Source organism: Haliotis rufescens, unplaced genomic scaffold (assembly GCF_023055435.1).
Source record: "Haliotis rufescens isolate VD_foot unplaced genomic scaffold, xgHalRufe1.0.p SCAF_32, whole genome shotgun sequence".
In the NCBI taxonomy this organism is placed as follows: domain Eukaryota; kingdom Metazoa; phylum Mollusca; class Gastropoda; order Lepetellida; family Haliotidae; genus Haliotis; species Haliotis rufescens.
The window spans coordinates 5,949,683-5,964,835 of NW_025964024.1; the positions used below are offsets into that span (position 1 = coordinate 5,949,683).

The following is a 15,153-nucleotide window of genomic DNA, read 5'->3' on the forward strand; positions in this document are numbered from 1 at the left end:
GTTGTATTATTGCACATTTGTAACTAATTTTGTACAGTTGTTTACAGTTTCTTGTGTTAATGTTTAAATAAACCTTCTGTGAGGTTATTACTGTTGACGTATTTATTCATAAGAACTGACTTCAATATGTACTTGCATTTATGGAAACAATCTAAAAAGAATTGTGCGCTGATTGACACAGTGTGCACACCATTTTGTTACGTGTATACTTCCATAAATGAATATTTCAATATTTGATTAAAAAATCTTTCTTGTTTGACCATATTGAGCATGCTGAGAGTGTATGTGTAATGTTTTCCAAATCGTTCTCATATTTGGAACAACAGTAGAACGAACACAAATAGAGCAAACAAACGGATACAACGAACTGTTACAAAATCCCTGATTTATCTCCTATATATTATCATATAAAAATTACGTACATATAAAAATCTCTTCAGCAAACTAACGTATATAATAGTGAACTGATAACCGATCACAGACAAGCCCAAATACCACTACCTTATTTAGTGACATGTTTAGCGAACTGAGAAATCTCATTCACTGTCAAGTGTCACTGAGAATTGGGTATATGCAATCAGAATCAACACAATCGCGCCGAATCAACACAATCAGCTGTGACGATTCAACCTTGTTACAACTTGCTTTATGTTAATCTTACCAGTACAAAGTAACTGGACTAATCCTGTCAGTAAAACAAACATTAAACCTACGCATTTTCATGGATGCAGTCAGCAAAACAAGGCCTGAGCAAAACCACCAACTACACATCTCCCCGTATGTAAATCGTGAAAACAATCTTGTAAAAATATTATGAATTTAATGTTATTGAATGAATGTTACTAAATGTTATTAGTTGAATGATATGATCAGTGCTAATACAAGTAAATGCTGCAATAATGTGTATTGGGTTTTGTTTTATCCACGATAGAGGACGTTTCCAAGTGGAAACGTATATAACGAACAACGTATATAACAAACTGATTTCTCCGGTGCCTGGTAGTTTGTTACATCCATGTTCTACTCTACTCTGTATCTAGCCTACAACCACAATCGCTAGGGGATACAGATGATCGTGAGTTTATTCTTATCATGGCCGCAGTATATGTGGTCAGTTATGACATCATCAGCTACGTCATAGCGCAAGCTAGCTGGTACTATTTACTATAGCACTAATCACACTACACTACGCACCATGGTATGACTTGGTGAGAGCAGCCAGTGTTGTACATGGTGTCTCGGACGACGGTCCAGCCACTCTCCAGCCTCCTCTTCTTCCTGGGCGTGTCCCCGTCCCCCAGCATGGACATCTGAGTCACCTCGATGGTCTGGGAGGACTCTGTGAACAGCTGACGAGGGGAACACAACAAAGGTGAGAGGAGCGAGGAGTACTCCAGCAAAACCATGGCGGGTTAGCCAGGAATGAGATTAACAGGGATTTTAAATAATTTGTTCAAAATAATGATCAAAAATAAGAAATTCTTTAATTCAGAGGTATTTTAACATTGCTTACAATGCAATAATGCAAAACTATGCATGAAAGCCTCTCGCTCACTATCAGTCAAGTTATCAGTCAAGTTATCAGTCAAGTTATCAGTGCAATACAATTCACCTTTGAAAATATGTAACATCAGGCTAAAAAAATAAATAGTCTTGGTTCTCAAGGCATTGCCAACATCATCATACAGTGCACTGCACATTTCGTTTTTATTTCCATCTCTTTCCCCCCTCCCCCTGCGTCTCAAACAAATATAGATATAGCGTGCAGTTACTTCCCTTTACATGCGCACGACATTCCTGTGCTATAATGTTATGGTCATGGTGGCAATAGGAGTTTGTGTGCTTGTTTTGATGTTTGCAAATTTAACCAATGAAAACATTTCTGACAAAACATCACAAAACATGATGATTTACAAATTCCATGGTATTTGTTAACTGTATGCCGGACAATGTTTCAACGCAGAGATTAAGACTGCATGTATATTTTCTCGTAAAATAAGCTGGAAATAGCTAATAATAGCTATTTTCTCCCCTATCTATGGGTCATTTAGTTTAGAAAATACTTAATGTCATGGCCAATATCATAACTGAAAAGAAATTTCCATACAGTGATAGGAAGACCGAAGACTATGTATCTCAAACAACTAATGTTAATTTCAAGGCGAGTTCACGGTGAGTTGATGTGATTTGCCGATCTGTTCATACACAATTGGGCCGAAATTAATGTAGACAAAATCTTGTCCTTTATCCAAAATCTTGGATAAAAGTAAAATAATGGATTACAAACATAAGTCCAGAAACTCAAAGAACAGGACTAACCTGCGTACCACATACTGGTAGTCCAACGTACAGTGGTCAAATATTGTATTAAAGTAATATACTCATCAAGGAATACATTTATGTAGGGAGGCCCTTTCCCAGGTTGATTGTACACAACTGTTTATTTCGTTACATAATACTTTGAACAACCAAGAAAAAAACGCCCGCCCAAACTATATTTTCAAAAGCCGTTGCTTGAGAACCAATTCCTATATTTTCTTAAGCCTCTGTAATTACTGTAGGGGCTTGAATTTTTCCTGACATTTTGTTGCAGAGATGGGGTCGACTATCAGCCTTGATACTTGGGCTTTTCAATATGTTCAACGGCTGGTCTATTATTTGCCGTGCACTTCAAATTCAGAGTATTTTCTTGTCACATGAATCGTTTTACTATCATGATGGCAGTATACCTGGTTGCAGACATCAGCAGCCAGATCCACATACGCTGCCTTCAACACGGCTTCCCTTGTTCTGGAACACAACGTAATTCCACATGACACACATAAATTGTTTCTATTCTTTAAATCTGGAACTATATTCGAACCCACAAACACAAGATCCTGGGACATCTACGGAAAGCAACAATGAATAGCTCCACCTCAGACACCTGAGCTACTCTCGGCCCTCAACACAAGGATGGTAGTGGTCAGTGTGAAGTTCAACAAACATGTATTAAATTCAGAGGTAGTTCAACATAGTATTTTAACACTCAATAATGTAAAAAAAACTAGGCATTAAAATTTCTCTCTTCATTGGTCATGTTAACAGTAAAATACCATTATTCCATAACCAGAGTATTATGTTTATTTTATATACTTGTCCTACATTACATATTGCACATTTTATTTACTACCGAAATGCTAACTGGAAATAATTGACAATCTATCAGTAACTCTTTTGCCCAACATGACTTCCATGACACTCGTGCCATCTGGTGTCGGAAGACAGGCCCTCTATATGTCATAATTGTCCTCGAACGTCCCTCAGGGCTGCTGGTACAGTAGGGAGGACGACATCAGTCAAGGGAGGGCAGGGTAATGCAGGATAAGTATATAAAATAAACATAATATTATATAATATATGATTATGGAATATTTTAACTTATCTTACATTACATATTGCACTTTACCCGACGGTAGTGGTGCTGTGGAAGTTCAGTTCAGTACTAGGCTAGCTGTCACATGTCATGGCATCTCGTAAAGTGGTCCAGAAGGCTGGGTTTGCCTGAGATGGTTAGTCTCCACTACTCCCGGAAAGCCTGCAACAGTAGCAAACGTGAACAACAAGACAACTTTCGGTGCTCGAAGGAGACCCAAGGTCAATCGCTGGGTAACAGAAATCCGAAATCACGCTGTCATGGCAACCCAGTAAATAGGGTAAAAACCTTGGAGCAGTCTGACCAAGGGGGTATGGGGGTAGGCTGCATTGCAATTTACCAGCGTTTCTTGGCGTTGGTGATCTACTGGGCGATCACCAACATCCCAAAACTATGTACGTCATCCACATCTTCTACGGACACATCCTGGAGGTAATGGCTCGTGAAGACAGTGGAAGAGCTCCAAAAGCACCCTGCATGATGGTCTGGATTGAACAGATTCTGTGGAGAGCCATAGCTGTGGCCAGGCCCCAGCTCTCATGCATGTGACCCAGGCATGAACTGTTCTGGGGACGGATGCAGGCGGTGGCTGTGAGGGTCGCTTTGAACTTCTAAGGCCTTCGATGGGATCAGCCACCTGTCGAGGTGTTGACATAGGTGGTCTGAGAATGTGATCATGGTCCAGTCTTGCTTGCTCTGTAAGTAAGGTGCCGGACACAGTTGTAGAAGTCTAATGTTGTGTCTCCCCCTGACTGTGAGGTCCTGTGCTGCTGTGAGGAGGCCAAGTAGCACTTGCCACTGATGAACAGACTGAGGACAGGCTAATGCCATCTGGACATATGTGACAATCTTGGAGTTGGAGTGGTTTTGGGGGTGGGGGTGGGGTTACTAAAAAGGGTAGATGCAGTCCAAGGTTGGTTAACCAAACATGCCTTGATGCAAGGATCTGTCTCCTGAAGAGGGTCAGTGAGGCCAAAGTATGGAGAAGGTGGTCACTCAGATAACCAATTTGGCTGAGATGCCAGGACAACACTGACTGTAGCTGTTGTTTCTCATCAGATGGACTTCTAGGCATGCGTCCATAGACGTATGGGATGATGTCAGCACACAAACAAATGGGGAAGAGTCCTCAATTCAGAGTCCAGGGATGACAGTCAGAAATATTGCAAGAGCAACCATATGGTGCCCCAGGGGAGGTGTAACAAACAGTTGCCTCTAGACTGATGTGCCTAGATGGTGACGATCGATGGGATCCCAATGAGTGCCTGACAGGAACGGCTGCACCTGGTGGATGAGTGGCTGCTCCTGGTCGGTGAGTGGCTGTGCCTGGTCGGTGAGTGGCTGCGCCTGGTCAGTGAGTGGCTGCACCTGGTCAGTGAGTGGCTGCACCTGGTCAGTGAGTGGCTGCACCTGGTCAGTGAGTGGCTGTGCCTAGTCAGTAAGTGGCTGTGCCTGGCCGATGAGTGGCTGCGCCTGGTCAGTGAGTGGCTGTGCCTGGCCGATGAGTGGCTGTGCCTGGCCGATGAGTGGCTGTGCCTGGCCGATGAGTGGCTGCACCTTGTCAGTGAGTGGCTGTGCCTGGCCCATGAGTGGCTGTGCCTGGCCGATGAGTGGCTGTGCCTGGCCGATGAGTGGCTGCACCTGGTCAGTGAGTGGCTGCACCTGGTCAGTGAGTGGCTGTGCCTGGCCGATGAGTGGCTGTGCCTGGCCGATGAGTGGCTGCGCCTGGTCAGTGAGTGGCTGCACCTGGTCAGTAAGTGGCTGCACCTGGTCAGTGAGTGGCTGCGCCTGGTCAGTGAGTGGCTGCACCTGGTCAGTGAGTGGCTGCACCTGGTCAGTGAGTGGCTGCACCTGGTCAGTGAGTGGCTGTGCCTGGCCGATGAGTGGCTGTGCCTGGCCGATGAGTGGCTGCACCTGGTCAGTGAGTGGCTGCGCCTGGTCAGTGAGTGGCTGCACCTGGTCAGTGAGTGGCTGCACCTGGTCAGTGAGTGGCTGCACCTGGTCAGTGAGTGGCTGTGCCTGGCCGATGAGTGGCTGTGCCTGGCCGATGAGTGGCTGCGCCTTGTCAGTGAGCGGCTGCACCTGGTCAGTGAGTGGCTGCACCTGGTCAGTGAGTGGCTGCACCTGGTCAGTGAGTGGCTGTGCCTGGTCAGTGAGTGGCTGTGCCTGGTCGGTGAGTGGCTGTGCCTGGCCGATGAGTGGCTGCACCTGGTCGGTGAGTGGCTGCACCTGGTCGGTGAGTGGCTGCACCTGGTCGGTGAGTGGCTGCACCTAGTCAGTGAGTGGCTGCACCTGGTCGGTGAGTGGCTGCACCTGGTCGGTGAGTGGCTGTGCCTGGCCGATGAGTGGCTGCACCTGGTCGGTGAGTGGCTGCACCTGGTCGGTGAGTGGCTGCACCTAGTCAGTGAGTGGCTGTGCCTGGTCGGTGAGTGGCTGCACCTAGTCAGTGAGTGGCTGTGCCTGGCCGATGAGTGGCTGCACCTGGTCGGTGAGTGGCTGCACCTAGTCAGTGAGTGGCTGTGCCTGGTCGGTGAGTGGCTGCACCTGCTCCGTGAGTGGCTGCACCTGGTCGGTGAGTGGCTGCGCCTGGTCGGTGAGTGGCTGCACCTGGTCGGTGAGTGGCTGCGCCTGGTCGGTGAGTGGCTGCGCCTGGTCGGTGAGTGGCTGCACCTGGTCGGTGAGTGGCTGCACCTGGTCGGTGAGTGGCTGCGCCTGGTGAGTGGCTGCGCCTGGTCGGTGAGTGGCTGCGCCTGGTCGGTGAGTGGCTGCGCCTGGTCGGTGAGTGGCTGCGCCTGGTCGGTGAGTGGCTGCGCCTGGTCGGTGAGTGGCTGCACCTGGTCAGTGAGTGGCTGCACCTGGTCGGTGAGTGGCTGCACCTGGTCGGTGAGTGGCTGCACCTGGTCAGTGAGTGGCTGCACCTAGTCAGTGAGTGGCTGCACCTGGTCGGTGAGTGGCTGCGCCTGGTCAGTGAGTGGCTGTGCATGGCCGATGAGTGGCTGCACCTGGTCGGTGAGTGGCTGTGCCTGGTCGGTGAGTGGCTGCACCTGGTCAGTGAGTGGCTGCACCTGGTCAGTGAGTGGCTGTGCATGGCCGATGAGTGGCTGCTCCTAACTGGCAAGTGGCTGAACCTGTCCGGTGAGTTGTACGTCGTTGTAACTACTGCCACCTCAGCAGACAGTGTTTGGAGTTGTCCAATCAGGCACAGCATCTTGGAGACTTGGTCGATGTTTTAAGCCTGGGCTTGGTTGTCAGTCGAGGTGATGAGGCGGAGGAGTGACCTGAAAGTTTTCAAAATGCCTGTTGTCATTTCCTCTGGGCACGACCCTGATATAGGTCAGGAAGTCTGTATAACAGAGGGACGCACATCCGGGAAAAAGAGGATGGATAACATGCCAACTGCACAACTGAAATTCAAGAATAGAATCTTACAAAAAAACCAGGTAAGATATATGTCCTGCTAAGTCAGCAAAGAAGAGAATAATGACATAGATATAGGGGGCGTGTCTTCCGACACCAGATGTCACAAGAGTCATGGAGGTCATGTTGGGCAAAAGAGTTACTGAAGACACTGATAGATTGTCATTCATTTCATGACTTCATTAGTAAGAGCACCATGCAACATGTAATGCAATTTAAGTAAAAAATAAATATCATAATTAATAAATATTGAAAGTCAAACACCATTGTGTTGAAGTTGAAGGGAACTACTTAAATACTTCGAGTTATCCGAGGCTTGACAGGAATATGCAGGGAACAAGTTTTTACTTCGAGACAACGATAAGTTTGACACATCAAAGTTCAACACAAGGGCGTTTGTAACTGTTGAATGCGAGTAGCTCTTCACACAAGGAGAAGGATGTGGTCAGTGTGAGGCTGCTTCTCACCCAGTTGTGAACCTGTTCCGTCCTCCCATCTCCTGCAGGTCCGTGTACATCACTTCATACAACTTCCGTAGGTGGCTCTGAAAACATACAGTGGTTGAGTGGTCAGTGACAGTGGCTGAGTGATCAGTGACAGTGGTTGAGTGATCAGCAACAGTGGCTGAGTGGTCAGTGACAGTGGTTGAGAGGTCAGCGAACTGGGATTCGAACCCACAATCATAGGTTTCTGGTGTGCCTAAGGGACGCATCTCTGCACAGTGAATCGCGGCGCCTTAGACGACTGGGCTACCTGTGCCCCCAGTCTGTCAATCATCAATCTAGGCCCGGCACTATCAGGAGAGGAACTAACCAGTTATAATACACTGTACTATTATTATCAGTTTGGGTTGGTGTCTCAGCACAAAATAGTTAACTCTTCACTGTTCATGTAAAGATAAATTGATTCTCTTTAATATACTACTCAACAATTGCTTAGGACCAAATATCCATCTTTAGTCAAAGGTGTGGACCTTAGCAAATGTTGAGTAGTGTATAAAAGAGAATCGCAGATGTCAGTGCTATATTTAGTGTCAGCATTCAGCATGTTAATCACAGTTATCTAACACAGTAAATATTATTAAAACAGTAAGAAACATACTTTGTCAATGTCAGAATGATGAGATCTGACTGGTTCACATGATCTTGATAAAGTACTATGTAGCCCACCTAGGAGTTTCATAAATTTCTCAGTGGAAGAATAAATCCCTTACAGCCAGTGACAAACCAGACAGGCTATGCATGGATTTCTGAGGAGAGTAAATCCCTGATACTCTGCTTCGAAGTAAAAAGCCGCACGCTTTTTCTGAGTCAATGAAAGTCACGTGACATAGCAAAAGTTAACGTCGGCTCAATCGCTGTTTTCTATCAATTTTGAATTGTTTTAATTCATTTACAATGTCAAATTAAAACATGTCAGTAAGATAAATTTGTTGTTGCAGTATCACGAGGGGTACATGTGGTTTTCGCATCTACCTCGTGATATCAAGTCTCACGCAGGACGCATAAACCACATGTACCCCTCGTGATACTCCTAGAACTCATAATGTTGATATGTAAAATCTGGAGCTTGCAACTGAGGTTATCTCTTGGTCTTCCCACTCACCCTCCACAGCTCCTTGTCCAGGGTGAACTCCCCAGTCTCGGGCGTCTTCACTCCCCCTGGGTGATGGGCCTGCATCTGTAGCCTCAGGAACTCCACAATCTCATCCTGAGGAACACACACCAGTTACTCATAAAAGTCCAAGAACTCCACAATCTCATCCTGAGGAACACACAGCAGTGACTCATAAAACTCCAAACACTCCACAATCTCATCCTGAGGAACACACACCAGTTACTCATAAAACTCAAGAACTCCACAATCTCATCCTGAGGAACACACACCAGTTACTCATAAAACTCAAGAACTCTCCACAATCTCATCCTGAGGAACACACACCAGTTACTCATAAAACTCCAAACACTCCACAATCTCATCCTGAGGAACACACACCAGTGACTCATAAAACTCAAGAACTCCACAATCTCATACTGAGGAACACACACCAGTGACTCATAAAACTCAAGAACTCCACAATCTCATCCTGAGGAACACACACCAGTTACTCATAAAACTCCAAGAACTCCACAATCTCATCCTGATGGTGAGACAAATAGTGATGCTGAAAGAGTGATTGTCGTGTAGGGTACTACAGAATGTATCCCCGGTCCCCTGGATGAAATTACAATTCAGAAAGGTTCCCTAGACGAACACAAATAGAGTAAAAGGAAGAGTGAAAGAAGCATCTAAAACTATGTATATTCTAGAGATAGTTTTAAGTTGAACATAATATATGTTTCCGTACTTTTGTCAGAAGTGATGCTCAAACTATGTAATAAATTGGAAAGATAACAAGAGCTTACTTTTCCAGATTGGAGGATAACTTACTCATGACCATTCTCTCCGCGGCCAAAACAAAACAGTTTCACTAACGCCTCTGAGGTCCAACAATAAAACTGTAGGTAATACCTACATAACAACGCAGGGCTCGATTAAAGGAACTTGATTTAATTTGCACCAAGTACAAGTTGACATGAAAACCAGGTTGCACCAGACAAAAACCAGGTTGCACCCTGTTTCTCATACATTTATCACAGTTAAAACATTGGCCGGCCTGCTGTAAAATGTAACAGGAAAATTTTCATATGATCTTGACTTACCAACACGTCAAGCCTGAGAAAGCATGACAAATCCCACACTGCAGGGAGAAGTGATAGAGTATGGTCAATAAACTTTAGAAAAGTATTGAGTGTGTTCAAAGATAGATTTTGTGTGGATTGTGTTAACATATACTTGGTGCAAGTAGACATAAATGTTACCGGTAGGTTGCATTTTTCAATAATAGGTTGCACTTGTGCATGTTTTATATAGGCAAATCAAGTCCTGGAATGTGAATACCACGAACCATGCCTACTTACAAAACACACACATCTAGTACAATCAAATCACACATACACTAAAAATTATCTTTTTTATGTAAAGCTTAGAAAATATAGAATTTCCTGAGCACAATTTTGATGTAGTTCCCACAAACAATAACGACGGAAGTGGTAAGACATAGAAGGATACAATGATATTAATGCGCCTCCAAATAAATGCAACAAACTGGAAGGCAGACGACAAGTAAAAAGGTGTAGATCTGAGTATAAGTGTGATGAAGAATATCCATACATGCTGGGTCATTTCGACCTTTGATGAAACACTGTGTTCCGTGGGTGGCCTGTCTTGACTGGACTGTCTGGAGTTCTCACTGATGCCTAGTTTGACACGAGTGAGTAGAAGTCCTCACCCCAGCAATGATAACTCAATGGATGTCCATTATGTCATTTCTAGTGTTTGAATGACATATTGTTCTCAAGATACCGTGATGTGGAAATATATAGTTATCTGTTTCTATATTCAAGTTGGTATTTCCGCTATTTAAAGTGTGCAGTGAGGCCATTTCATCAATTAATCAAGTTGAATTTATGCGAGCAAAGTCCACTCACATTTATTTGATTGTTTTGGTGAGATGAATCAGTGAGTGACTTGAGTTTAATGTTGCTAGTAGTGATATAGCAGCCACAGCACAGCAGGTGACCATAGGAATGGGCTCCTCACTATTAGTGAGTGAGTGATTATGGTTTTACGTCAGTTCTAGCAATATTCCAGCAGGGGATACCAGAAATAGGCTTTACACATTGTACCTATGTGGGGAACCCGGGTCTTCGGCATGATGAGCGACCGCTTAAACCGCTAGGCTACCCGACATGCCTCGGAGATGAATCATTATGATGTACCTTGATGAGGTCGGTGGGCCTGTTGTTCCACAGATACAGGAGGTTGATGAAGATGGTCTCTCCCAGTTTACAGATCTGGATCCTGCAGCTTGGTGCTATCTTCCTGACGAACACATTCAGTGCTGACAACAGATGCTCCAGCACTTGGGTCCGAGGTTCCTGTCTGGGAAACACACAAACAATAACACAAGTGACACCGCTGGTATCACCTACATATATAATCCATGCTGGACCTACTGAAGGTTTAACCAATCAATGTCAGTCAACAACCATTACTCATGACAATACCCGTGAAGGTCTTCAGCAACCCATGCTTATCGCAAGAGGCGACTATGCTCGTTGTAAGATGCAAGAAAGGTGACCAGGTGGTAGGGCTCGCTGACTTGGTTGATGCATGTCATCATGTCCTAAATGCGTAGATCAATGCTCATGATGTCAATGACTGGATTGTCTGACCCGATTATTTACAAACTGCCATCATATAGCTTGAATAGTGCTGAGTGTTGTGTTAAACAACAAACAAACCAATCTCATTAAAATCAGATCTAAGTTCTTGATGCCGCTAAACAAAGATCTGAGAACATCCAATTACGAGTCATGTCAGAGCAACGTTTCACTAACTTTAACCGACTACTGAAACGACTAACAAGAAGTCGACATCAGCCAATTAGAAAACAGCTTTACGGCACTCGTTTCAACCTGGCAACTTCCATTTTAGGTTACGCTTGAAAAATATGTTGACACAGTTCTCGATTAAAATATTGAAAAACTGAACAAAAGAACATTCTGGAATGTCTAACATATGGTTGCAATTGTATGGCAGTGCTTTCCACATACTCCTCCATTCAAATGTTTATCCCACGGAAGCGAGAGAGAGAGACGATAATTTTCACGGAATCAGTCGTAAGGGCTGTAACTGTCGATCGGAATACCCGGTGTTAATGTGTCCAAGGTTAGAAAACACATTCCGATTGTCACTTTCATGATCGGGTAAGCGATGCTTTGATTGGTCGTATGAAAGGTCGCTCTGACGTAAGCCGTAATGGGATGTCCTCAGATCTTTGTTTAGCGATAGCAAGAACTCAGATCTGATTTTAATGAGATTGCAAACAAACAAACAAACAAACCAATGACATCATTCACTCATTCATATAGCATGCTTTCTTCCTTAACCAGGTTAACGTGAAAAAATCACAATCTGTAAGCTTTTGAATCCTATCCAAGATGGTAGCAAAGATCCATGACATGTAGAAATGACACACAATCGGCTAGGTTGCACCTTGTCACCACCCAACCCTCAGTCCTTACAACATGGAAACTATGAGCATATAATAGCACAGGTGTACACAGGTAACAACTACATACCACTCACAGGCACAGTATCAAGTGTATACGGTTCTTACATTCTTGAAGGCCACCCTACCTTATGTTCTTGAGGGCAGCCCTATCTTATGTTCTTGAAGGTCGCCCTATCTTATGTTCTTGAGGGCAGCCCTATCTTAAGTTCTTGAAGGCAGCCCTACCTTATGTTCTTGAAGGCTGTCCTACCTTATGTTCTTGAGGGCAGCCCTACCTTATGTTCTTGAAGGCAGCCCTACCTTATGTTCTTGAAGGCCGTCCTACCTTATGTTCTTGAAGGCAGCCCTACCTTATGTTCTTGAAGGCCGTCCTACCTTATGTTCTTGAAGGCCGTCCTACCTTATGTTCTCGAGGGTCGCCCTCTCTTACATTCTTTAAAGTCGCCCTACCTTATATTCTTGAGAGCAGCCCTACCTTATGTTCTTGAGGGCAGCCCTATCTTATGTTCTTGAAGGTCTCCCTATCTTATGTTCTTGAGGGCAGCCCTATCTTAAGTTCTTGAAGGCAGCCCTACCTTATGTTCTTGAGGGCAGCCCTATCTTATGTTCTTGAAGGCAGCCCTACCTTATGTTCTTAAGGGCAGCCCCACTTTATGTTCTCGAGGGCCGCCCTATTCTATATTCTTTAAAGCTGCCCTACCTTATGTCCTTGAGGGCAGCCCTACCTTATGTTCTTGAGGGCAGCCCTACCTTATGTTCTTGAAGACTTCAGTAAAGAAGCCCAGCATGTTTCTGTGCAGCAGATCACACTGTCTTGCCACTCCGCTGATGATGGTACGGACAAGTCTGACGAGGACCACTCGGTCGATGCTGCAGTCGGGGTCCAGGTACAGACGACAGTACCGCAGAAGCAAGTCTGGTGGGGATGAAAAAGCTGGTCAATATTGCTGATTATGATGACATTTTGGCCACACTTAATACATTTGGTAACAATACTTGATAAAACATCAAAGAAGCATACCCTACCTCAGGATTCTGACCTCCAACCTCAATGTGCTCTTGTCAGGATTCTGACATCTCACCTCAAGCAGCTCTGCTTGCCAGTAAACTGGCCTCCCACCTCAAGGTGCTTTACTTGTCAGGATTCTGACCTCTCACCTCAAGCAGCTCTGCTTGCCAGTAAACTGGCCTCCCACCTCAAGGTGCTTTACTTGTCAGGATTCTGACCTCTCACCTCAAGCAGCTCAGCTTAAAAGTAAACTGGCCGCCCGCCTCAAGGTGCTTTCCTGGTCAGGATTCTGACCTCCAACCTCAGGGAGATCTCCTTGTCAGGAATCCTACCTCCAACATCAAGGAGCTCTCCTTGCCATGATTCTCACTTTCAATGTCAAGGTACTCACCTTGCCATTATTCAGAAATCCCAACTCAGGGAGCCCTCAAGGTCTCCAGGAATCTGATTCACAACATAAAGAGGCTATAAGGAACTCACCATGCCAGGATCTTGACTTGATGTCGACCCAATACTTGCGGACAGGCAGGACATTCTTCAGCAGGATGGTGCTGTAATCCAACCCATAGGCAGCGCAGGTGTAGTCGTCTTCCAGGATCTCGTTGATGTGACTCAGGACATTGGAACACTTCAGGCGAGGCCCACCTGCATCAGTCATTTACATCAGCGGTGACATGGACTTCATTCCATCATCGAGCACAGATGAATCCAGCAATAAAGATCCACACAAGAAAATGTCATGAACCTCCGAAAACTATGGATGATGTCAGTTTCTTTTTTGGTTGTTTGGTTTGTTGTTTAATTCCGCACTCATTAATATTCCAGCTATATGACAGCGGTCTGTAAATAATCGAGTCTGGACCAGGCAATCCAGTGATTGACAACATGAGCATCGATCCACGAAATTGGGATCGATGGCATGCATCAACCAAGTCAGCGAGACTGACCACCTGATCCTGTTTGTCGCCTTTTACAGCAAGCATGGGTTGCTGAAGATCTATTCTACCCCAGATCTTCACTGGTCTCACACTTTCTAAATATGTACAAGTATGTATGCATATATAGACTTTTGACAGGTCAACTGGGTAAATGGCTTTTAAATAACAGCAAGTCCTCTGCTGGTACATGGTATTAGTGGAATAATACACCGATTATTTACTTCTAGATACAAGTATCTATCAGAGTCGCATGCAAAGAAAATATTCTTTAATATATGTTGACCAAACACTAATTACTAGCAAAATGAGTAGTGAAAAAGATGGCTTACGCACCACACATAAAAGCACATGCAAGTATCATCATATGTATCGGATCGTGAGCAAGGTATCGTGATACATATCGGATTTCACAGTTAGTGTATCATCCCAGCCCTCACCCATGGCCAAAGGACCAGCAGCTAAGTCAACCCCTGTACCAGGAAACTCACGTTTATCAGCCACTCTGACAAAGAACTTGAAGAATCCACTAATCTCTTGCTTCTTCTTCTCCTTATTGAGCTTGGCTGCTGCACTGACACTCTCTTTGGCCTTCTGAAGAGCTGCAGTTTCCAGACGGATGTACAACACCACGCCCTGCAGACACACATACCATCTCGGTATACTGGCTCATATGGGGTTAGCAGTTCTGCTCTCTGATTTGTCAAACTCACTTTGAGGCATAATAAGGTGTGTTGTACTCAGTGTGTGAGCCTCACGGCTCAGGGTACATAGACTCACACACAGGGTACATCACACCGTATGCCCCAAGGGATCAGTTGACAACAAATTTATCTCAACGACATTCATTCATGTGTCCATGGTGTCTGTAGTTTAAACCGAGTTAGTAAAAATCATAGCAAAAGAACTGAGTTACTTCCCTTTACCCAATGCATTCAGATAAACATCATTCATATCAACAATACTTATGTGAACACTGAATTCCTGCCAACTTCCAACACTATTATACACAATGAGACAATCCTGTTTCAAGACTTTCGGCAGTGATAAAATTTTGGACATTCATGAGTGCACTTTCAGAATTGGTTCTCAGGCAATGTTTTTTAAAAATATAGTGTGGGCAGGCAGTGTATTTTCAGGCAATGGTTTTTGAAAAAATAGTGCGGGCAGGCGACATATTTTTGTTGTTGCTGCTGTTGTTGTTGTTGCTCAAACTAGTACGTAACCAAATAAGTAGTTGTGTAACCATAAAACAAAT

The 15,153-nt window shown here is 44.7% G+C and overlaps 1 protein-coding gene across 3 annotated transcripts in view; it reads right to left on the reverse strand.

Moving 5' to 3' along the window:
• Positions 1-15,153, reverse strand: part of LOC124147693 (serine-protein kinase ATM-like) — a 111,326-nt gene that overhangs the window by 76,345 nt on the left and 19,828 nt on the right. For all 3 annotated transcript variants that reach the window (XM_048380700.1, XM_048380701.1, XM_048380699.1), the window contains exons 4-11: positions 14,387-14,531; positions 13,441-13,605; positions 12,702-12,867; positions 10,654-10,816; positions 8,438-8,542; positions 7,300-7,376; positions 2,730-2,790; positions 1,195-1,349 (exon numbers count right to left, since the gene is read on the reverse strand). In XM_048380700.1, the coding sequence (XP_048236657.1) occupies positions 1,195-1,349; positions 2,730-2,790; positions 7,300-7,376; positions 8,438-8,542; positions 10,654-10,816; positions 12,702-12,867; positions 13,441-13,605; positions 14,387-14,531 (1,037 nt within the window). The remainder of the gene's footprint in view (positions 1-1,194; positions 1,350-2,729; positions 2,791-7,299; positions 7,377-8,437; positions 8,543-10,653; positions 10,817-12,701; positions 12,868-13,440; positions 13,606-14,386; positions 14,532-15,153) is intronic.